Genomic DNA, 25,566 nt, shown 5'->3' with positions numbered 1-25,566 from the left:
GTTAACTGCTCTTGGGGAAAGATACAATAATGACTTGCAAACCCGATGCTAACTACAATAGGGCAAGATACAAAATTACAACTTATAGATTAAGAACTCTATGAATAAAGGCATCTCACTATGCTGATTATAGTCTCTATTATAGCACAATCTTTGATCTTACCGAAATATTCAGATCTCCAAGTCTCTAGATCATTGCTCTTCTATCAACTGTTACCTTTGCATTGCAATCCCTTATGATGTAGCAACTACAATCACATCAACATCCTTACATCAAGTTGCACATACTTATTGCTGAATTCCGCACCCTCATATCATCCTTTCTTTTCAACAAATCATCACATATATACCAATCCAAAATCAAACACATCCTCACCAAGTCAGCCAAAAGAAAGATTGTAACGTGTATGCACATCCGAACCACGATATACCACCAGACCAAAATATGAAACACATAGAACATAAGTCGGACCTAAACAAGCAACACCGGACCAAAAGAATACTTCACACATAATCACCAGATTGAGAAATATATGTTACACCTAACTCTGATAACACATGTACCAATCATATCATTCTACAATTACAAAAGTCTGGACCAAAACAAGCAACACCTGCACCACAAAGTTCAACCTTCCAACTGTCCTCGCCATAAAAAAATAAGCTGATATCAATCAGATAAACTCCCAACACAGCTTGTCCACGTCCAAACGATAGAGCCAATCATAGTGGCCTCCGGTCCAAAAACATAACTGTAAATACTTCAACACCAGCTAACTCTATTGATGTTCGAACCGAAACCCATCTAGACCACACTGTTTGACATCAATGACAACAAAGCATATATCAGTAACAAAGATTTGTACCTTGGTAGATGGGACGACACACACTCATCCTCATCGATGGGGTGACAACATTTTAAGTTGATTTTTCTCTTTTGCCTACCATTATCTTAATTGTCTCATATAGTGATTACACTTTTAAACTATTATTCCAATTAATATAAAATTATCTAATAGTATCTCAAATTATGATTTCAATAAATCCACTTCATTTATGTTATTGAAGGTGCAAAAACCAAACTCAAAATCTACTAATCACTCTATAAAACTCTTTATTAAGAAACCACTTGCTCATTAATGTTTAAAAAATATTTATTAAAAAAACAAATTCAATTTTAATTATATCTAATAGAAATAAAACTTGAAGTCAAACTTAATCCTTACATTAAAATCTTCAATGTTTCTTTGTAAACCCTACATTTAACATATAAAAATTTGACTATAAATTATTTATATTTTTGTTATTGAAATGAAAAATCTAATTTGCCATAATATTATAAGAAGTTACTCATCACTGCCTCACTCTTGGTTTACATTTTGGCTTTCAATTCTATGGACCAATTTAAAACCTTCGCATTAACATCATTATCTTTAAAAATATGAAAGAAAAATAATACAATAACACGTCAGCATAGGAGGACGGACGCTGTAGCTTATATTAGGGCTTTGAATGCGGCGAGAGATGAAAATGGAGGGAAGCACAGAGTTGAAGGTGATAAAGGCAAAGGCAGTGAGCGCTACGCCTGAGAACTTCAAAGCATTTGGACAAGTGACCAGTCCTTCCCCCGATGGAACTCTCTTTTCATCTGATGATGCTCAGTTGTCCTTGCATGCCGGAATTCCCAGGTATTCTATACCTTTATTTACACTTTCAATCTATATATGCCCTCAATATGTAGATATAAGAAATTATTTGACAAGTGAATGTGCCACAGAGAAGCAGATGCTCTTCCGACATTATTTTGCAGTAAATTTTACGTTATGTTATCCATCGTCTTTTAGCGTGGGTATAAATGGTCCACATTCGTAGGATTTGTAATTAATTTTCATGCAACTCATCACTCTTTGTCTATTGTTAAAAATCTAAGAGGCAAGTCTCTATTGTTTTGGTCATAAAGGTATTGTTCTAAGCCATTCGTAGATGTGATAGTGTTTTTCACATGTCTATTATCTTGGACCCATCTCTGGGTTTGGCTTTTATTGATCTATTTTCGTAACTCAAATCTCTCTACCGCCATGATGTTAATCCAAGGCCAGTATAAGTTTTTAAGTGTACAAGAATGCTTTTGTTTGCGTTTGGATTTGTGAATCGCTCATCAGCATGCCATTTGATGCTCTCTACTTCATCAAAATTTCTCAAGTTGCTCGCAAACGATTAAGTAGCGTTTATGTGATGTCTATATCGTATTTAATGTTTAAAACTTTAAAAGTTGGTGATACTTTGCTTGCCTTTGATCCTGGATTGTGACAAAATTCGTTACTCCCTCCGTGGAATTATAAGCCTAGTTCACTAAATTATAATGCGAGTTCGTTTGATGGAAAGCTTAAATTTTTGTGACTTGCAAACAATTCAAATAATTGCATTTTGTTGCTTTTTTCACTAATGCACTATTTGCAATGGCTTCCACGATATGCAGGGCTTCGATATGTATTATATTGGAATTCATGAGGTTTTTTAGCAATCTTGATGCTTGATAGAATCAATTCTTAAAAATGTCCATAGTTTACACAGCTTCAATATGTGAGCTATATTGCAATCTATTGGGCACTTTAGCATTCTTGGTAGAATGGAGGCTTGGAAATGTTATCTTCTAAGAGTCAATGCCGCCAAATTTACTCTTGAGATCTTAACATGTTGGTTGTGTTGATCCATCCATATTTTCCTCCTTTTCTATCAAACATGTTTCCTAGTAATATTTAAATTTGTCTATCTTTTGTATGGTATGTTTACCTTCCCGTTCTTGAGGTTAAATTTGTTTTGTTATGGCTTTTCTTTGCGACCATTATCTTTCTTCTTTAACTCTTGGTACCTTTTCATGATAAATGTAAATAGTGTACTGGAGACACTTTCAAGAGGGATTCTTATCATGTTTTTTTTTTTTTGGTCGGTAATAGTTATTTTATTATTATTGAGAGAAAAAAGTACATTGTGGAAACAATTTTTGCTGAATTACATTTTTCTGTCAACCCAAAGCACCCCCCAACATATAGCATAGTATTCACCTATCCTTAAACACCCAGAAACTATATTCAAGAACTCAATACCCTACTATGATCCATCGTGGCCCCAAACCAGAGAACCCCAAACACTAACAGCAAAACAGCAGCATTATACAAATATACAATTCCGCATATAACAGAACCCCTATACAAAACTGAAAGTCGAAGCTTCCCCATCCTACACCATGGAAATGGTCTGAGCCACCCACACCAAGACTCAATCACTCAATTCAACAGAATTATCTTATCCCCATCCAGACCTATATCACCACTTCAGCAAAAAAGATATCAGAGAAGAACAAAAGTTCTGGTGATAAAGCCACTGCGTCAAAAACCAAAGAGGTAATCAAAATTGACAAAATTCTCCCCACAACAGAGATGAGCACCTCACCCGTTGCCCTCGCTGCAATCCATTTGTAGTCTTGGATGCAGTCGCCACATTTTTCAGCTTCAGTTGGCTCTTCATCTCCGCCAGCCCCTGCATCTGTTCCTCACTCCCTGCATTCCTCGCCTCCACTTTTCCTTGGAGAAAAGACTTCAAAACATTCCAACCAGTTGCTGCTTCAGCCCTTCTCGCATTCCTGTTGATACCAATAGGCCAGCGAATAAAGGCAAAGAGCTCCCATAATTTGTCTGCCTCCTCATTTGCAACCTCTTCTCGAAGGTCGAAACCCACCCTCGACATCGCCCATTCCATCACCGTTTGTAACCCTAGAAGCCAGTCATCCTCAAAACATGAATGCATGACCCAATTCACTACCTCCTCCCTCTCACCCAAATCCAAACCCCAAGTAGCTACCATTGCAACAATGTTTGCATTCACACAATACTTGTGTGTAGAAGACATGAAATCCACACCAAACAGAGTTTCAATTGCATGCAGAAATCACACCTCACCAAATTTAAACAACCCTTTAATTCTCTTTGAGGAAATCTTCCCCAGAAAAGCAACCCGCTGCCTTGTCATTTGGAGAGTGAATGTTGCCTCCATTCTGTCTGCACACATCCACCTGTCACCTTACCACCATCAATAAGTGTCCTCCGCCACCTTATAGCCCTCAGCCACGAACCCTTTTCACATCCATCTTCAGTCATTAAAGAATAATTATTGTTGAACTCCTACTTCGGCATGCAATGTCTCATCAAAATCTGCAAGTAGATTTTGAAAATCCTCACACCGTACCTCCTTCTCATCATTGAAGGACAAGGCCCATTTGGACAAGGTGTTAGCCACCTCGTTACCCTCGCGTCGCACATGTGACACTTAAAAGTCATTTACTTCCATCAGAGCATGGTTTATTGCCACTATATATTTCTTCAAATGCCAAGCTTGTATCTCTCCTGTTTTAATTGCATTAACTATAATAGAGGAGTCCCCTTCCAAATGTATATTCGATAACCCCAACTTCACACCAAGATTAATCACCAACAACTCCGCCTGCGCCTCTGCAATGTTATTTGTTCCTTTAGGAAGTCTTTTGGCCCCCATCACTACGATATTCCCCTTCCAATCTCTAACCACATACCCAACCTCTGATGGCCTAGGATTGCCCTTGGAGGAGTCATCAAAATTTATTTTAAACCATCCTTCCTGAGGCACAATCCATGTTGCCCTCTATGTCAATTTGTCTTCCAGATGAACCTGGCAAGGCCCGTTAACATGCCAGGATTCTTATCATGTTTTTCTCTTCGACTTAGATGTTTGTTTTACTTTCATAATATTGAGCCTGTCCAAATATATGAATATTCCCTTTATGTCTTTTACTCTCCAAGGGTCCAGTTACAGGAAAATACACATCAGTCTCTATTATCCATTAAGGATACAACCAATGGAATAAGAAAGAATAATGATAAATAAAATCACAACAAAACTGGAACAATTTAATAAGTTTGTGTTGCGGTGGATATCTTATCTAAAGAATGAAGCTCCTTTACAACATCACTGGCTAACAAAGCTGCGAATGGTTGATATCAGATTAATATGATCTTTCCCAAATTTGAGGTCTCATTGAGAAGGTTATAAGACCCAAAAAATCGTATTTCATGTTGCTTTCACAAAGTGGTTGCAAATTATGTGAAGAGGTGCCAGGTCTTTTGCACTTACAAGATCATATTTGCGTTCTAATCCTGAATTAAGTTTAAAGATCAAAAGCCTAGGATCAATTAGCACACACTTTCTTATCTAGCCCACATGATTTTTCGATTCATTGCTGAATTAGCACACACTTTCATATCTAGCCAACATGATTTTTCGATTCATTGCTTAAATTTGCATTAATTTCTTTTAGATTTTGTTTGGTTACAAATTTTGTTGCTTGAAATTACACCTCCTTAATGTATCAGCCCATATTAGATGAATCAATTTTTTTTAGTTGTTTTAATTCTTCATAAGTAGCAACCTAAAGTATCAATTAGTTAGAACCTATGTTCCATAGAGATTCCGGGACAAGGACAATAGGGGATGATGAGACATGTTTATGGGGCAGCAAGGGATGAGAGGCTTGTTTTGAGGGAATAATACGGGATGGCGATTAATTTTATGAAATAGAAAAAATTAAAAAATATATGCAGTTTCAATTAATGCCATTTGCCAAATACATTAAAGAGCCATTTATGTTTATACAATCATTGTACATAACACTTGGGGTTCAATGCATAGGTAGCCATGTGCAAGGGATTGTTGAGCTTCTCCTATCTTTGATGAATGATTGGCTAAATATATTCATTGTAGAATTGTAATGTGGGTTCCTCTCATACGACAACCTTTATTTGGTCAATCATAGAATCAACACACGTATACACCTCTCCAAGGTTAGGTGCACTTGAATCCCCATTTCTAATCATTTTGAAGATTGGAGTAATGATGGAGATAATATATTTTGCACCACCCTAAAAAACATCGCTCTGCAACACATCCTTCACCTTCTTCCCTTGATTTGTCTTGGAGTTAAGCCACTAATTCCTTCTTGCAATCATAATCATTGGTTGCAATGTCTCTTGCAACTCAAGCATCCTCTCCAAGAGAATGAATTCTGATATGCATCTAGTCTCCACAAGTTTCAAGAATTCCTTCTTAGAAAAGGTCTTGAAGAGTGCATGTGAAGTGTGGTGGTTACAAATAAACATTTGCACATCTCTAACATCATTGACAATTATTTTGATCCAATCAATCTTTCCCATGTGCTTGAGTGCATTATTCATGGCAGGCACACAATAATGTGACCACCAAATATGTCTATATGTTGCTTCAATTAACTTCGTTGCAATTTTGCACACGGGTTACATTTATCACTACTTGGATCACATTTTGTGGCCCAACCTCCTCTATAGCATCTTTGAGGTTTTGAGAACACAAATTGGCATCCTTGTGATGCCTTGAACAATCAATAGTTCTTAGAAAATAAGGGCCCTCTATACATGTAACCATGGCATTGACGAGTGGACAATGCCTAATGATTGTCCACCCATCGATGACTATGTTGCATCCACTTGTGACTCGAGGTTCCTTCATATCCTCCTTTAAAATATTTATCTTTGTGGTCCTAAATTTTGTCTCTCTTGGTGGCATATATGATGGTCATACTCTTGCTATCTTTGTCATTGTCTCCCTATAATAAGGAGAGCAAGCCACATAGAATGGAATGCCATTGGCAAAGAAGAATTCGCTAATGGCATCATTTGCCTTATCCTTCAATTGCACATTGAATACTTTTCCTAATGGGTTTGGAACATCACTTGTCATCTTCCATTTCCCCCTAGCCTTGATTGCCCTTAAGGTAGATGGAATTAGCATATGTGCAATTGACCGGTGCAAAGTAGTTGAAGTAGAACCTTATCCTTGATGACCCTTGACCATAGAGAGAAAGAAGAAGATGTAGGTGCACTGTCTTCACTAACTAGACCACCCATAAATTACTTAACTCAGCCTTGTAGTTCAATCTTTTTGCCAACTTCACATACATCTACACCTTTGTTTTAGATATGAAGCAAGTGGGCATTAACTATTGGAAACTTGAGTTGTTGTGCTATGTTGTCATTTATGTCAACCTTTCTTGTGTTGTCATTGATGTCACTATATGTTATAGATGGTCAGGAGGTTTGTGTCTTAGTATTGTTGATGTGTTTCTAGAAGGATGGTGTAGTGGAAGTTTCAATATGCAAGAAACAATATTAATATAGGAAAGAGTTTTTAATGTCTTAGTGGAAGAATGCTTTGCATTCCTTTGGGTGGCGAAGATTATGTGTTGCAACTTTGGATATAAGTTTTATGTTTTGTATATAATGCACTATTAGATTAGCAGGTTTTCTGTTGCTCAGATGGTAAAGTTGATTGTTGCTGTTTTTGATAGTGAGGTTGTCTGTCAAAACTGGTTCAGAAATTGCTTGGTGGTTTTCGGATATGTGGATTCAAGTGTTGTGGTTTGGAGAACATGTTGATGTGGTTTGTGCATTGTTTCAGTTTTGTTTTCAGGTGATGATTTGATTGGCAAGTGGAGTTATGATGTTCTAAGTTCAGTGCTGTTAGTTGGCTTAGTTTCTAGTTGATTGTAGTGGTGTATCCTACTTGGATCGTATTCTTTTGATCTAGGTTTGCTTTGGAGAATGAGTTTGATTATTGTTTTGGGTCTCACCATGGCGTGTGTAGATCCGTGTTGTGTAATTTTCATTGGAGGTTTGTTTTGGGTCGACTGGTTAACGTATATGTTACTTGGGGATGAATCTTTGGGCTAAAATCCCTCGTCCTTGTACCAGGGACGTTGCGAGGACTTGGGGATGGCCAAGGGATGTCCCTCTGCCATCCCCAAAATTGAAAAATTTGTGGGAAACGTCCCAGAAACTTGGGGACGACAGTGATTCTCAAAGGGGACGTCCCCCCGTACCTTGGACGATTGGGGACTCTTATGATGTCCTCTGATCGTCCCAATTACGGCCAACCGTCCCCCTTTTCCCAACACATTTAAAAATAAAAAAATGTCCAAAATGCTTAAGAAAAACATTTTTTTTAATTTCTTTTTGTGGTCCCCACACCTCAACAATAGTACATTTTCGAGATGGGAGATTAACTTGTATTTTGATAGTGAAATATTGATGGTTACCATTTTTGTCCAGTTTGTTTTAGTAAATAAGTTATTACATATTCAAATCTATTGGTTGCCGACATTTTGGAAGGCATGTTGCATTATATTTACAAATCAGACATTTAACAAATATTTGGGAGGTAATTTTGATTAGGTAATTTTGGTATATTGCTTCTCCAGCAATAAATATTTTTGATACAGGAAATGTTTACAGTCAAAGGTGTTTGTTCAGATTTAAAGTTGAAGTCTTGCAACCTATAATCTCTGCGAATACTAATATTTTGCACTCGTTTACAACCCTTACGTTTTGAATGTTAAAGTGGAAACTTCATCGTAGCCTTGCAAGGCCATGATGTTGGAGACTGATTTTGTTGGAATCCTTGCATTTGCCATGATTTCAAAATCTTATGTTTATACTTTGTTTTTTGGTATTTTGAAAATGAAACTATATGGCAGCAGTGTAGCCTTTGGGCATTTTGTATGTTAGTTTTTTAATATCACATGCATATTGACATTGAATTCTAATTTCTGAATAATGAATGCATATTGTATTGAGTATTGACAAAGAACTTAAGGTTCTCTAATGTTTTCATATGCATGCTATATCCATGTTCTCATATCAACATTTAAAATTTCCCTATATATTTTAAAATTTTCCTATATTTTATATAGCTGTCCCCTTGCCGTCCCAAAAATTGGCAAAAAAAAATGTCATCTTGGAACCTCCTCCCCTCGTTCGTGTCCTGGAAACTCGGGGTAACATAGGTTAACATGCTTTAATGTTTATCTACACGTTTCAGTTGATGTTGACCTTGGAGGATGTATTAATGTGTGCGGTTCATTGTAATCGTTTGGAAAAATTGTGTTGTGATGTTCTTGGGTACTGGAATGAATGTTTTAGGTCCTGGTGGTCGAATTTATTCAAATATTGTTTATTCTGTTTGTGGCCAACCTAGTTAAGGGTTTTAATGATTAATCTTTTATATAAAGAAGTGCGGATGTGCGAGTGATGGTATGGAAGGTGTGTGAATTGACAAGAAACAATGTGAATGATTTGCAAGCAGATTTGATGTTGGAGATGTGTGAAAGTCAGTTGTGAAGAGCTTTGAAGATTATATCTTCAATGTGATAGTGTTCTAAGATAATATTTGAAGTCAGATGTGTTTGCTTGATACAGTGGTTTAAGGACAATTTCATGATCAAGAGATCTTGTTCTTTTCAATTCAGCTATTCCTTTCTCTGCTAGAAGACAGCGAGTCTCTTCGCAGCTTTCTATATCTTGCCTTGAGACAATGTGTTTCAGTTCTGCAAGTCATTTGTATCTTGCCCTAAGGTTGTGCACCTTAGTTCTTCGAGTCCTTTTAGGAGTAGTGATGTTGAAGGTAACATCGTAATAGAATATATTCATATCGTGAGTGTGATTCTCATTGTGGTTTTTCCCTGCTTGGGTTTTCCACGTAAATCTGGTGTTCGTGTGTTTGTTGTGCTTTGTGCTTTCATGATTTATTACTGCTGTGATTATATGGTTGAGGTTTAAAGTTTGAAGATCAAAAATTAAGTATTTTTGAGGTTCAGACTGATTCACCGCCCCTCCCTTGCCTCCTCTTAGTTTTGTGGTGTGTTCGACATTAACTTTGGTAATACTGCCTTTAAATTCAAGTTTACAAAAGTGGCACTTTCACAACCTAGTGCCTCTAGATGCCCCAAGTTTTATTTGCAATTTGCAAATTGTCTTAGAGGAGACTTAGGATTGAAGGGACACTTAGCATATTTTGCTAGTATTGTGGAACGGCAACTAAGATTTGCACTAGCAATGGAACTAGTGGTTTGGGTTCCATGGCCACCCCCTTTTGCTTTTGCACTAACCAGACTTGGTTTCACTCTAAACTTCTTGTTGAGGCTCAAACTCATTGTCATTCATGTTGTGAGAACTCATAGTGACATTGCAATAAGTGATATACAATTTATAAGTTAATAATTTTAAAATGAAAATTCAAACTATGCATAATGTGAGGGAATAACACAAAGATTTTCTTTTTTGTTTTTCTTACTTAAAATTGTATGAAGCGTAGAAATAGAGGATACAGAAATAAAAATCTTTGTTCTTAACCTTTGTCAAATGAGGATTTCAGTTTTGTTTTTTTATTATTTCAAGTCATACAAAGCATAGGCACAAAGGGTACACAAAAGTTATAATCCTAATTTGACAAAATAAAAAATTTGAATATCTAAAACTTAAAAAGTAAAATATGATAGCTTGCTGCTATATTATTAAAAAAGTTAAAATTTAATCATGATTCATTATTATTATTCATTGAATCATGATTCATTTGCAAAACTAAATTAATAGCTGTTGAATTTGAAATTCAATTTTTAGTTCGCAACAAATTGCAACCAACAATGTAAAGTTTAAACTAATATTTTATTTTGTAATGAAGGAACTAAATTTTAATTTAAAAAAAATTCTTGAAAGAAACTATTAAAAAAATTAAAAAACCAGTCATAGAAGCCTACCTCTTGTTTGAAAAATGCTTTCAATCCTTTGAGTTGGCATTACTCCTCTTCTTGCTCTTCCTCTTGGGCACGAGATAATTTTTTTTTAGCTTTTTGTGTGATTGGCCGTGGGAAATGCTTGGATGTTCTTGAGATGTTCAAGGGACTCTTGGGAGTCCTCTTGATATCTCGATGTCTCTTGGAAGTCCCCCAAAAAAGGGATGTCTGTGAAACACCCCCTTTGAGAGGGAAACATACCAAAGACAACGACACAAGTGGTGGGATGATGAGGGGATGTCCCCTCCAAGTCCCCACATCTTAGAGACATCCCCATTTTGAAAACATGAGGATTTGGTAGGGAACACATCCTTGTAGTACCCTAGTTTTATTCTAAGTGTGATATTACACTTGTTTATTAGGTAAGAAAGGATAATGAGTTGCACATTCTCCTTTCAAGTGATTTTTGCGTTTTTCTTTATTTTCATAGATTTGAATATTTTTGGTTAAGTAGTCTCTCGTGTTTTGGTTTTTTGCCTCTTTGTCTTCCCCATTGGATATGGAATCTTGAGGCTATATGTTGCAACTCTTTCCTTTCTTAATTAATGTATCAAATGAAGCTATCATGAGCATTTGGCATCTTCTCTCTTTCGAAACCAACTTTGTTATGTTATTTTGATTTTATTATCATCTATAGTTAACAATTTATAAATTTTATCACTTATGCTAGTTTCTAGTTTAATGTCTATTTTGCAAATTCTGACATTGTATTAGAGTTGTGGTGTTAGGATAGATTTGCTTGAGAATGAAGTGCTTTTTATTTGGCATGTAAATATTTCTCATATCCATTATGCTCTTCTCTTGTATCCTTGGATGATTTGGAGAATAAAAATAGTTTAATAGGAAAAATATAACCTCTAAGGTTTACACTTGTTTTTTTTGAAATATAGGTGATTTCAGGTTTTTAGTACTCTTGGCAGCATTTTTAGTTGTTCCATAGCATCTAGAAGGCTTGAAAAAGTCAAGATCGACTTTTGTTTCATTGAAATTGGAGATCAAGAAACATATTTGCAAACAATGGTTTGTTCAGGACTTTAGGCAATCAACTGATTTGTGGGGCATTTTTAGGCCAATAGACCTTGACATTATGTCCAAAAGGCTGAAAAACTCCCGTTTTCATATAAAACTTGGCTATTTTGGTGTTGGGATTGCTGAGGGCAATTTTTTCAGCACAATTCCTCTTATGACTGTATTGCACGAATCTTTGTTAAAAATTAAAAAATATTACTCTTAACACCCCTCTTAAGTGCAATTGAGGTCCTGACAATATGATCATGTTAGTTACCCGTTGATGTGTTTTTATGCACTTCATACACAAAATAAAAAACCAAGGTATCTTATCCTCTCTTGAACAATTTCTCCTCAAATGTTGAACTAAGTGATCATTTGAGGTGACTCCTGTTTGTTGACTAGGTTGAAAGGACCGGAATATTGAGGGGGGGGGGGTGTGAATCAGTATTCCCATAGATATATATAAAAAGAAACTTTTAGCAATACTTCAATCTTCCGCAGAAATATCAAACTTCATCTATCTTAATAGATATAAAACTGCAAAAGTAGAATAATCATGAAGAACACAACCACAAGAGAAACATTGGATTTTATACGTGGAAAACCCAAATGGGAAAAACCATGAAGAGTGTTAACTCTCAGAAGAATATAACTAGTTATATGGTGTTTGCAAAGGAGTGGCTCACTACCGGATTACTAAAACGACTCACTGTCTGACTGTTCACTGCAAAGATACAAAAGAACGACTCATTGCCGAAATGCTCACTGCAACATAAAAAGTTGAATTGAAAAGGATTGCATCTCCAAATGCATGAGATCAGTTCTAAGATTAAGCTCAGATCACAATGTTGATTTTAGTCTTTTAGATTAATGCAATACTCAGAAAATAGAAATTTATCTTAATTTCCAAATTAATATTAATTGCTGTTAGTGTTTAGGAATTTCCAGAATTAAGCAAAAGTAGAGAAATGAATAGAATGAACACACAACACACAAGTACCCTGGGAAAACCTCCTAGGAGAAAAAAACCCAGTCAGAAAAGATCCTCAGATTTGATTATGGATTATGAATAATAATCTGATTACAATACTTATCTCAGTTCACCCTTAGGGCTAATGGCATCTTCAAGTGGTTTCAGATCTGCCCCTTAACCAGTTTCGGATCTGCCTTTTGTTGTATCAGCCAACAACCAAGGATTTGATCTTGAAATGAAATGTATGTCTCCAGCTGATGACTGTAATCAACTTCAGAACAGCAGGTCCTTCAATTGGCAGATCGCTTGATGAAGAGCACTCCCTTAACAACAAAGATGAATTGCTTTATGCCCAGTAGATAAAAGACTAAGTTCTTTGTCCTTCAGATCAGATTCACATACGACAGAGTGGATGATTGTGTATGCAAATGAAGTCAAGTTGTCCTTTATTTATATGAGGCGAGGGACCTATTTAGGTCGGCTTGACATTAATTCTTTTTATCCTTTTTCTTTTGTGCGAATTGTCTTTTGAATATAGGGTCGGCCCTATTTAGAGGGAACACGTTTCCCTTAGGGTGGCGTGAGGAATAGGTTCGGCTTTGTTTAGGGAGTGGCGTGTGAGAGAGGGTCCAGCCCTACACGTTAAAGAGGGGCCAGCCCTTTGGGCGGATTCCAATGTTGCCTAAGGCAATTGGAATCGGCCCCTCCTACCTAATTACAATCAACATACAATTCACAAACCCTACAATAGATTAGGTTAAAGATCTCTGTACAATTGTCCTGCAGCAGGTCCGGTGAAGAACTACTGCTCCATTGCAACATTATCTGCCTTCGCTGTCTGCAACTCACACTACACACTCTGCTTCTCTGCTATCTTTCGCATACACACCTCATACACTTTCTCAATCTCTTTTTCACACGTTATCTCTTTACCACACACACACTACTATATATATGTATACATATATATATACATACACACATATATATATATATATATATATATATATATATACCAGATGATACAAACACGAAATAGTGTGTCGGCCAAGCCCAACACATTATCCAACATAAACAAGACACTCACGTCGGCCTTCGGAAGATCTCTACACGCTTCCTTTTTCATACTTCATTTGCCAATGCATATATCGATGTTACCGGAATGTGGCAGGGTCACCCAGACCCAAAGATACTAACCCATTATTACAAAATTAAGCATAACATCTCCAATCTCCAAAGATGTAAACTCCACACATACCAAGAATACCACAACAAAACTCGAAGAGATACTATTGTCATGACCAAAACAGCTAATACCGGAACTCATAACCGATACCGGGACTAATGAGAACTCAAAATTCAAGAACGAAGATCTTCTAGAGATTACCTCATCATATCACCTCCATCTAACTGCATCATAACATCTGTCCATAAAAAAAAACTACACATACTAACTGCATATAGTATCTGGACCAATCCGGATAACACAGAACTGCATATACTGTTCGGTCCAAATCGGATAGCGAGATTGACATCAATGACAACAATATTCACACAAGTCTAACAACTCCAAGGTTCCAAATGTCCTGTCTTTATGTTATGTTTGATATAGTGGTGCAGGAGCACCTAGTTGAGTAAAAACTCTCCTTTTTGAGTATTTCATGCTTTCATGTTTGTAATGTCTTGTGTTAGGTTTATAATGTTGTTTTAGGTTGTTATGTGTTTTGTCTAGTGGTTTTGATCTCATTTTGTGCTCAAGAGGTTAAGTTTTGCCTTTTAGGACTTGAGTTGACAATTTTGGCAAAAATGTGTATAATTGCCAAAAAGGTCTCAAAATGCTTTCCAAAGCATTGAAACATGTTTAGTAAGTGTTTTTAAGCATGTCTAAGGTGTTTAGGTGAGTTGAAGAGGTTTGGCTGTCCAAGATGTCATTTTGTGCAACAAAAGTTGCTCACCTTGTTGAAAAGTTGTCATTTTTGAAGTAAAAAATGTGAAAAACAATGCTATAGCAATATGTCTGTACATGACATCTTAACTAACTCAAAATGCCTTTAAATAGACCACCGCCTTCCTTGTATAGGGTTGGCAAATGTGGAAACAAAAGTTTTTCTCAATAAAGAAGTGCAAAATTCTAGCTTTTTAATGTGTTTTTCTCTCTTTTAGAGCAGCAGTCCGTCCTGTAGCCCATCTGGTCCGTACTGTACCTTTTGGGAAGTGTACATATTGGTTTCGCAATGCTATTCAATTGATCATTGCACTGGTTTTCCTTTTTGCAAGTTGGTGAAATAAAAATTCTTTCATTCTGTGTGCTCACTGCCTTGTCAAGGGTTTGGGGTTGGAAAATGCCACAACTTGACTAATCCAGGCCTGGGCTCCCACCAAAATGGATTGGGTCAAGTTGGTTTATGCATGTACATTGTATATATATTTCTTTTTGAGTCAGAACTATGCTTGGAGGATGAATTTGAGTGAAAACTAGGCAAGTATAGATTACTCGGCTAGTATCATGAACAAGAACTCAAAATTTGCACCCAAGAATAATTGGAGTGAACAAATGTGTGAGACAGAGGTCTGAATATGTTTCCAAGGGTATTGTGAGTCACCTTGGTTTGTTAGAGCAGGGTACTTCTTATTAAACATTCTCAGTTTGATTGCATGACAATGAATTCACTGTTTTTTTAATGACAGTATGTGCAAAAGGTACTTCAAGAGCCTATTCAAGCTTTGAAAACATGCCTCAATATTGCTGTAAGAACCTCATAAGTGTTTGGAGATTTCTTAATGCCATGGAAGAGTTTGGAATGAACTCCTAACACCTTGGAATGCAGTTATAACAGTGAGGTTGCTATGACTGGTTTTTTGTAACAGTCACTTTATGTTTTAGATTTTCAGTTTGTGCACCATGTGTTTGGACTAATGCCTGCAGGACAGTAGTAAAGAAAGGCCCTACATGATATGGCAGAAGGTGTACTTCAGTTTGGAAGCTTGGTTAGTGGAGTTGCAATGACTTCCCAATGTGGTTGGGTCTAAACTCTACCAAACCCTACAAAAGTGCCATAAATAGTGGACAGTTCTCATTTTGCATTAACAGTGGCCTAAAACATAAAAATCTATTAGCATATACCTCTAAAACACCTTCCAAGTCAAGTTTGTTGGAGGAATTGCCCATCATTGGGTTGGGTGAACAAAAAGGTGCGAATTAGCCCTCCACGGGCTACAAGCCTTTTGACTGCAAAACTCACACTTTTGAAGAACTCGATTGGTTTGGGTTTGGTAGAACTTGAAGAACCTATGGATAGCTATCTAGGGACATTGAAGGACACGCCTCCACCTTCTTGATAGTATGACAGACATTTGTGGTTTGTAGTCTAGCAAAGGGCTTGAGTAAGAAGACCAAAAATGCTTAAGTACCCCAAAATTACACAAGGTCAAAGACAATACTTTTGCGTAGGTTCCTAAACCATTTGGAGGAGCTTGTAATGACAAAGAACAATCAAAATAATGCCCAAAGGACAGAGGAATGTGAAGGAAAGTATGTAATGGTTGGATATGGCCAATAGTGGATGAGCAAGGGAATGAGCTCACTCAAAAGGGGAGTTTGTTTGGAAAGTGATTCATGAGTTGCTTGACATTAAAACCTCAAGAATGATTTTGCAAACATATACAACAGCCTCAAACAAGTCTTTGGGAAACAAATTGAACCGTTAGGCTTAAAACATACTTGTTGAGCACTTCCTAGCAAACTCCCTATCATAGTGGTATTAGAGCCAACGAAAGATTCAGGAGAAAAGGATCATTAGGAGAAACATGGTGACCAATGCTGAATTAGCCAAGAAGGTCGAAGACCAAGAAGAAGAAAATAGGGCGCTCAGAGAGAGGTTGGACCAGTTAGCAATGAAACTAGCTGAAGTAGAAGTAAAAACTGAAGAAGTCCATGATAAGGTTGGAGATCAGGGTAAAATGGTGGCAATAGAGGATGAGGTCCCCATGCCTGACCCTGTCATTGAGCAAGAACCATTCTTGAAAGCTTTGAGAGCTATGAGTGGTAAAACCTTAGAGGGAGTGGCTCTTTTCAGTGGAAAGATGGATTCTGATGCTCTTATAGAGTGGATTGAAGGTCTAGAAAACCATTTTGAATGTGATGGAATAATTGAAGCACAAAAGGTTAAGGTAGCAAAGTCAAGGTTGAGAGGGGCAGCCTTAACTTGGTGGAAATTCATCCAAGAGGAAAGGGTGAAAGAAGGTAAGCAACCAATAGCCACCTGGAAGGCAATGGTAGCCAAAATAAAAGAAACCTACCTTCCTGAAGACTATGAAGTTCAACTTCACAGGAAAAGACAAAATTTGAGACAAAAAGACTTAGATGTCAGTAGTTACACTGAGGAGTTTCAAAAACTGTGCATGAGATCCAGAGTAGTAGAGGATGAGAGCATAAAAGTGGCAAGATATTTGAATGGATTAAGAGGGAACATCCAGGAAGAGATGAGTTTGTTATGCCCACAAACAGTACACAAGTGTTATCAACTAGCACTTAAAGTGGAAGAGAAAAGTAGGAGAAAGCAAGAACAAAACAACAGAGGAAGAGGTAGGGGTAGAGATGGTAGAGGCCATAGAGGAAGTTTTGGTGGAAGAGGAGATCAAAGATCCCAAGGAGAATCCAAACTTATCGAGCAAAGTGGGGATTCATATAGCAAGAGCAGCTATAGAGGAAGGGGATCTAGCAACCCAAGTAGAGGTAGATCTAGTGGACCAGGAAGGGGGTCCTACTTCTCCACCATGAAATGCTACAACTATCAGAAATTGGGGCACTCTGCCTATAGATGCCCAAAGAAGCCTAGTTCATCCTATGGTGGTGAGAAGAGGGTAAAGTATGTTCAGGAAGATGGAGGTAATACCAAAACTTCAGCATTGAACCTAGCTTCAGAAGATGGTGAGAGTTTAATGATCAAGAGAGCGTTAATGAAGAAGCCACATGGTAAAGAGGTGTCACAAAGAAGAGCATTGTTCAGGGTTAAGTGTAAAATCATGGGAAAGGTGTGTAAGGTGATCATAGATTCAGGATCCACAGATAACATCATATCAGAGGAAGCAATTAGTAAATTGAAACTACCTAGGATACAACACAAGGAACCATACAATGTAACATGGTTAAATAAGGGACAACATGTGTTAGTAAATGAGCAAGCCTAGGTAGATTTCCACATAGGTGGATACACGGATAGGATTCTATGTGACATCCTTCCTATGGATGCTTGCCACCTACTGCTGGGTAGACCATGGCAGTTTGACAGGAAAGCACAACATGATGGGGAAAGAAACTCCTACTCATTTTAGAAAGATGAAGTAACCTATCAGATTCAATCCCTCAATGAAGAAGGAGAGAGCAGCAACAAAGTGCCTAACATCTTGTTAGTGGATGAGAAAAAATTCATAAAAACACTAGAAGAAGGTGAAGGAGTGGGATTTGCACTCATAGTGAAGCCCAAGGAAGAAAAGATAGAAAAGAAAGTTGAGATACCATATGAGGTGCATCAGATCCTTGATAACTTCAAAGCAATAATCAATGATGGTACACCTGCAACTTTACCACCTCCTAGAGCCATTAGCCATTAGATTGATTTCATACCTGGAGCCTCTTTACCCAATAAGGCAGCCTATAAGATGACCCCTGAACAAAATGAAGAGGTCGCAAGACAAATACAAGAACTCTTAGACCAAGGGCTGATTAGGAAAAGCATTAGTCCTTGTGCAGTACCTACAGTGTTGGCACCTAAGAAGGGTGGAACAAGGAGACTTTGCACAAATTCTAGAGCCATAAACAAGATCACCATCAGATACAGATTTCCCATACCCAGGATAGAGGATTTGATGGATTGCTTGGGAGGTGCACAGTATTTCAGTAAGATTGATTTGAAGAGTGGTTACCATCAGATAAGAATCAAAGAGGGTGATGAATGGAAGACAGCTTTCAAAACGAACAACGGTCTCTATGAGTGGCTTGTCATGCCATTTGGACTCTCTAATGCTTCTAGCACATTCATGAGACTCATGAATGAAGTTTTACATGATTTCATTGGCAAGTTTGTCGTTGTGTATTTAGATGATATTCTTATTTTCAGTAAAACTAAGGAAGAGCATCTGAAGCATTTAGCTATTGTTTTGAGAAAGTTATCTGATGAACAGCTAACCATTAATCTAGAAAAATGTGATTTTATGAAGCAAGAATTGGTCTATCTTGGTTTTGTTGTATCAAGAGGCAATCTGAAAATGGATCAATCTAAAGTTGCAGCAATAACCAGTTGGCCAACTCCTAAGACAGCCAATGATGTCAGAAGCTTCCATGGTTTAGCACAATTTTACAGGAAATTCATCAGGGGATTCAGTGAGATTTGTGCCCCTATGTTAGACACAATCAAAGGGGGTGTAAAGGTAAAGTTTCAGTGGACAGATGCAGCCAATAAAGGGTTTGAATTATTGAAAATTAAAGTAGCTTCTCAACCGGTACTCATTTTATCTAGCTTTGATAAACTTTTTACTATTGAATGTGATGCTAGCAATATTGCAGTAGGAGCTGTTTTAAGTCAGGACAATAGACCAGTTGCATTCTTTAGTGAGAAGTTAAATGATGCCAAGAAAAAGTACTCTTCCCATGATCTAGAACTTTATGCATTAGTTCAGGCACTTAGGAAATGGAGACACTATCTTCTTCCTAAAGAGTTTGTTGTATACACAGATAATCAGGCATTAAGTTTCTTGAACTCACAGGATAAACTGAATCATAGGCATGTTAAATGGGTCGAGTACTTGCAAGCTTACACTTTTACTCTTAAGCATAAGAAGGGACAGTTGAATAAAGTAGCAGATGCTTTGAGTAGGAGATTGTTAACTGTTCATGAGATTCAAGTACAGAGCATTGGTATTGATACTTTTAAAGATATGTGTCCTACTGATGATGATTTTGCTGAAGCTTATAAAGTTTGTCAAGATTTTGAGAATAATTTCCATGGTGCATATGCTGATTTCACTTTGCAGGATGGTTTGTTATTCAGGGGTGGACAGTTATGTGTGCCAAAAGGTTCTATGAGAGAGAACCTCATTCAGCAGAAGCACAATGGGTGCTTAAGTGGACATTTTGGTCTCAACAAGACCTTAGAGTTGGTTCAAAGGTTCTATTATTGGCCTAAGATGCAAAGGGACATCAGGAGGTATGTTGAGCAGTGTTTGGTATGTCAGAAAGCAAAAGGTAATTCCTCCAATGTTGGTTTATATCAGCCTCTTCCCATTCCACATAGGCCTTGGGATTGCATTAGTATGGATTTTGTGGTAGGATTACCTAGAACTCAAGCAGGATTTGATAGCATCTTTGTAGTAGTTGACAGATTTAGTAAAATGGCTCATTTTATTCCTTGTAAGACAACACATGATGCAAGTCATATTGCTTACTTATTTTTCAAAGAAGTTGTTAGAATACATGGTTTGCCTACTAGCATTGTTTCAGATAGGGATGTGAAATTTCTTGGTCATTTCTGGAAAACATTGTGGAAGAGACTGGGTACTAATCTCTCTTTTGGTTCAGCTTATCATCCACAAACTGATGGCCAAACTGAGGTTGTGAACAGATCTCTTGGAAACTTGCTTAGGTGTTTGACAAAGGAATATGGACAGAGTTGGGATCAACTCATTCATCAAGCAGAGTATGCCTACAATGATAGTGTCAACCGGTCTACAGGTAAAAGCCCTTTTGAAGTTGTTTATGGTATGCATTGAAGGGGTATAATGGAGTTGAGAGATATAACTAACTTGCAGCCTAAGAGTGGAACAACAGATGACATGGCTCAATCCATGAAGGAGGTTCATGAGCAAGTGAGAAAGGCTCTTTAGGATACCACCCACAAAGTTAAGACAAGAGTGGATGCCACAAAGAGAGATGTTCAGTTTTCGGTAGGAGATTATGTGATGGTTCATTTGAACAAGGCAAGGCTGAAAAAGGGAGTTCCAAGCAAACTTCAGATAAGGAGAATAGGCCCTTGCAAAATCTTGGCTAAGTATGGGTCTAATGCTTACAAAGTTGATTTGCCTACCGATGTTTCTTTGTCTCCCATTTTTAATGTTGCAGATTTGATTGCTTTCAAGGGGCAGCCACTTGAGGAGATTCAAAGAGTTTCAGATGTTGCACAATCCCTTTTTGATCTTTCTCTCCCTTCTCTTTCTATTCCTCAAGCAGAACAGGTTCTAGACTCCAGGATTCTCAAGAAGACAAGGAATCACACCTATATGGAGCACCTAGTCAAATGGAAGGATAAGCCTATCTCAGAGGCCACATGGATACCTGAAGCTAACTTACAGAAGTTTGACATCCCTTCTTCTTTGCTGCCTCAAGGAGTTACATGACTTCTTTGTTTTTGAGGGAGTATGGTGCAGGAGCACCTAGTTGAGTAAAAACTCTCCTTTTTGAGTATTTCATGCTTTCATGTTTGTAATGTCTTGTGTTAGGTTTATAATGTTGTTTTAGGTTGTTATGTGTCTTGTCTAGTGGTTTTGATCTCATTTTGTGCTCAAGAGGTCAAGTTTTGCCTTTCAGGACTTGAGTTGACAATTTTGGCAAAAATGTGTAAAATTGCCAAAAAGGTCTCAAAATGCTCTCCAAAGCATTGAAACATGTTTACTAAGTGTTTTTAAGCATGTCTTAGGTGTTTAGGTGAGTTGAAGAGGTTTGGTTGTCCAAGATGTCATTTTGTGCAACAAAAGTTGCTCACCTTGTTGAAAAGTTGTCATTTTTGAAGTAAAAAATGTGAAAAACAATGCTATAGCAATATGTCCGTACATGACATCTTAACTAACTCAAAATACCTTTAAATAGACCACCGCCTTCCTTGTATAGGGTTGGCAAATGTGGAAACAAAAGTTTTTCTCAATAAAGAAGTGCAAAATTCTGGCTTTTTAATGTGTTTTTCTCTCTTTTAGAGCAGCAGTCTGTACTGTAGCCCATCTGGTCCATACTGTACCTTTTGGGAAGTGTACATATTGGTTTCCCAATGCTATTCAATTGACCATTGCACTGGTTTTCCTTTTTGCAAGTTGGTGAAATAAAAATTCTTTCATTCTTTGTGCTCATTGCCCTGTCAAGGGTTTGGGGTTGGAAAATGCCACAACTTGACTAATCCAAGCCTGGGCTCCCACCAAAATGGATTGGGTCAAGTTGGTTTATGCATGTACATTGTATATATATATTTTTTTGAGTCAAAACTATGCTTGGAGGATGGATTTGAGTGAAAACTAGGCAAGTATAGATTACTCGGCTAGTATCATGAACAAGAACTCAAAATTTGCACCCAAGAATAATTGGAGTGAACAAATGTGTGAGACAGAGGTTTGAATATGTTTCCAAGGGTAGTGTGAGTCACCTTGGTTTGTCAGAGCAGGGTACTTCTTATTAAACATTCTTAGTTTGATTGCATGACAATGAATTCACTGTTTTTTTAATGACAGTACGTGCAAAAGGTACTTCAAGAGCCTATTCAAGCTTTGAAAACACGCCTCAATATTGCTGTAAGAATCTCATAAGTGTTTGGAGATTTCTTAATGCCATGGAAGAGTTTGGAATGAACTTCAAACACCTTGGAATGCAGTTATAACAGTGAGGTTGCTATGACTGGTTTTTTGTAACAGTTACTTACATGTTTTAGATTTTCAGTTTGTGCACCATGTGTTTGGACTAATGCCTGTAGGACAGTAGTAAAGAAAGGCCCTACATGATATGGCAGAAGGTGTACTTCAGCTTGGAAGCTTGGTTAGTGGAGTTGCAATGACTTCCCAATGTGGTTGGGTCTAAACCCTACCAAACCCTACAAAAGTGCCATAAATAGTGGACAGTCCTCATTTTGCATTAACAGTGGCCTAAAACATAAAAATCTATTAGCATATACCTCTAAAACACCATCCAAGTCAAATTTGTTGGAGGAATTGCCCATCGTTGGGTTGGGTGAACAAAAAGGTGCGAATTAGCCCTCCACGGCCTACAAGCCTTTTGACTGCAAAACTCACACTTTTCAAGAACCGGATTGGTTTGGGTTTTGTAGAACTTGAAGAACCTATGGATAGCTATCTAGGGACATTGAAGGATACCCCTCCACCTTCTTGACAGTATGACAGAGACATTTGTGGTTTGTAGTCTAGCAAAGGGCTTGAGTAAGAAGACCAAAAATGCTTAAGTACCCAAAAATTACACAAGGTCAAAGACAATACTTTTGCTTAGGTTCCTAAGCCATTTGGAGGAGCTTGTAATGACAAAGAACAATCAGAATAATGCCCAAAGGACAGAGGAATGTGAAGGAAAGTATGTAATGGTTGGATATAGCCAATTGTGGATGAGCAAGGGAATGAGCTCACTCTAAAGGGGAGTTTGTTTGGAAAGTGATGCATGAGTTGCTTGGCATTAAAACCTCAAGAATGATTTTGCAAACATATACAACAACCTCAAACAAGTCTTTGGGAAACAAATTGAACCATTAGGCTTAAAACATCCTTGTTGAGCACTTCCTAGCAAACTCCCTATCATATAGACTCAATGAAATTATGCGATTTTGTTGGAATCACAAGGGGACTTACATTTTACATGAATTCTTGCTTGAATGCGGCTGGAACATGGAACTTAACTTGATTAGAAAAAAGATAAAAGGACGAGTGTTTAGAAAGCTAGTCTAATCCAAGGGATGCAAGAAACTATGAATGACTTAGTGAACTCTACTAGGTTTTGGTTTGCCATGCAAAGAACAACTCCACAAAGCTAGTGTCTTCTGAGGTAATCTTATGATGTTCAAATCACCACCAACAACATAGACATCATCAATGTGATGCATATCAATGGGTGAGTAGCAATCGAAGTTGAGCTTGAATAAAGAGTTCAGTTGACCACTCAAAGTATTTAGCAATCAACAAAATACTAGTAGTATGAACATGTGGATTTCACCATTAATCATCCACAATAACTTCCATCCATCTAGTCAACATGAAGATAAATGAGAAGTAGAGACCATGCAAATGTTGAATCAACACATGAAATTCACCACATCTTCAATGAAAAAAATATGTTTTTTGCAACAAAGTCTTGGCAACAGTCTCCTTATCTCCTACTCTACTCTAGCTATCTGTTATCAACTATTGATCAACTATTAACTGTTGTTTATTAACCTACTATTAACCTCTACAAATGAGGAGAGCAAGCCTTATATAGTGCTCTCAATACAATTGAATGGCTAGGATCAAATCCAAATCAATGGCCAAGATTGAACGATAGAAACCCTAATTAGGGTTTGTTACACCCATTGCATAAGTTTTAATGCTTGACCAATGATAAGATTACAATAAATAGGAATCATGTCTTTCCTTGAATGTTTGACCAATGAATGATGAGGTTAGGTACATTGAACTTTCCTCCACATGTGGTAGTTATCCTTCTCGTTGGATGAGTCAATTGCATTGAATTTGAACGCCTTGACTTGGAATGATGTGATTGGGTTGAAGATGACTAGGCGCCACCTCAACTTACTCCTTGTAACTCATCACAAAGTGGAGTTTGTGATTTGGGCAATGTCTCTTGATACTCAACATTTTCAAACCCGTGATGAATGATGGTGGGTGATATTCCCAAATTGCATCATCCTTGGGGATCAAGCCTTCTAACTTTGATTAACTCTTTGGGAACTATCATTCCTTGATCACACTTGCACAATTTCATCCTCCTTGATGATGCTTTTCACCTTGCATTAGACTTGAATTCCTTCACTTGAAGCCTTCATCTTGGATTACTCCTCTGTTGTACTGACAAAGATTCTTGGATTTCCGAAGGAAATCCAAGATAGTTGTAAAATTCCTTCTTTTAGCACTTTCATCTCTTATGCTTGCTCTTTCATGATATTGATCTTCACATTATGATGATGAACCTTTATCCTTCCCTTGCAATGTTGATGAATTATCTATCCACGTTGTGTAAACTTGTGAAATATTCTTCTTTGAGTCGCTTCCTTGTATCCCTCTACCCACTAATGAAGCCTTCCACCCTTGCTTCAAAACCTGAAAAGAAAACACACTTTGATCAAGATACAGAAGAGAACAATGTCATTCTTTAAATCTAGAAATGAATTTCCTTTGTTTGAGTTCTAATTTTCACAATTCAAGGTTTGATTCATTGATATTTTGAAGTCTAATTGCTCATGCTTTTAGTTTGACACTTCACCTCTTAGAGGTTCGATTGGTGTTTCCACCAAGTAGTAGACAAACTTGCTGTAGGGAATAATGTCAAGATGGTCGGGCTTTGGGAGGTGCAAAGGAAGACTGCCTCTTAGGCCGAGCTTTTGAGCATGAAGTGGAAGTTATGCTAGGAAGGCTGAGATTTTGACCGTGAAGTGGAAGATGCAAGGTAAGATGGGCTTTTGGAGGGTAAGTGGAAGTGTGAGGAGGATGGCCGCACTTTTGGGGTGCAGGTGGAAGTGGTGTAATCCTCTTCCATTTTCCTTTAACATTAATAGCTTTTGTTCAATTAACTTTCAAGGCATCCTTATCTTCCTTCACTATGTCAACTTCATCAGCATTATCCATCATTGTCTTTCAAAACTCTTCAAGTACTTGACTTTCGCAAGGTGTGGGTCTTAGCAAATGAAGGGGGTGGTGCATCTAAGCCGGGGTTTTCAACATGTGAGGGAAGTCTATGGATTTCAAGGTGAAGTGGAAGTGGAAGTGGAAGGATGGAAGGCCGGGGATTTGAGGTGGAAGTGGAAGGAATGCACCTAGGCCATGGATTTGGAGGGGAAGTGGAAGTATTCCTTCCCTGAGTTGATCCCTTCACTGCTCTCCTAATTTGATCATTTTATTGCCTTTGCTTGCAAACTTGAAG

General features: G+C 37.6%; 1 protein-coding gene across 1 annotated transcript in view; it reads left to right on the top strand.

The window, feature by feature from the left end:
* The first annotated feature begins 1,444 nt into the window (after positions 1 to 1,444).
* Positions 1,445 to 25,566, top strand: part of LOC131060806 (uncharacterized) — a 67,615-nt gene continuing 43,493 nt past the window's right edge. The window contains exon 1 of the mRNA XM_057994220.2: positions 1,445 to 1,688. Coding sequence (XP_057850203.2) covers positions 1,513 to 1,688 — 176 coding nt within the window. The 5' untranslated portion in view covers positions 1,445 to 1,512. The remainder of the gene's footprint in view (positions 1,689 to 25,566) is intronic.

The sequence above is a fragment of the Cryptomeria japonica genome, chromosome 10, assembly GCF_030272615.1.
Source record: "Cryptomeria japonica chromosome 10, Sugi_1.0, whole genome shotgun sequence".
Classification (NCBI taxonomy): Eukaryota; Viridiplantae; Streptophyta; class Pinopsida; order Cupressales; family Cupressaceae; genus Cryptomeria; species Cryptomeria japonica.
This window is presented reverse-complemented; position numbering and strand designations above follow the sequence as displayed.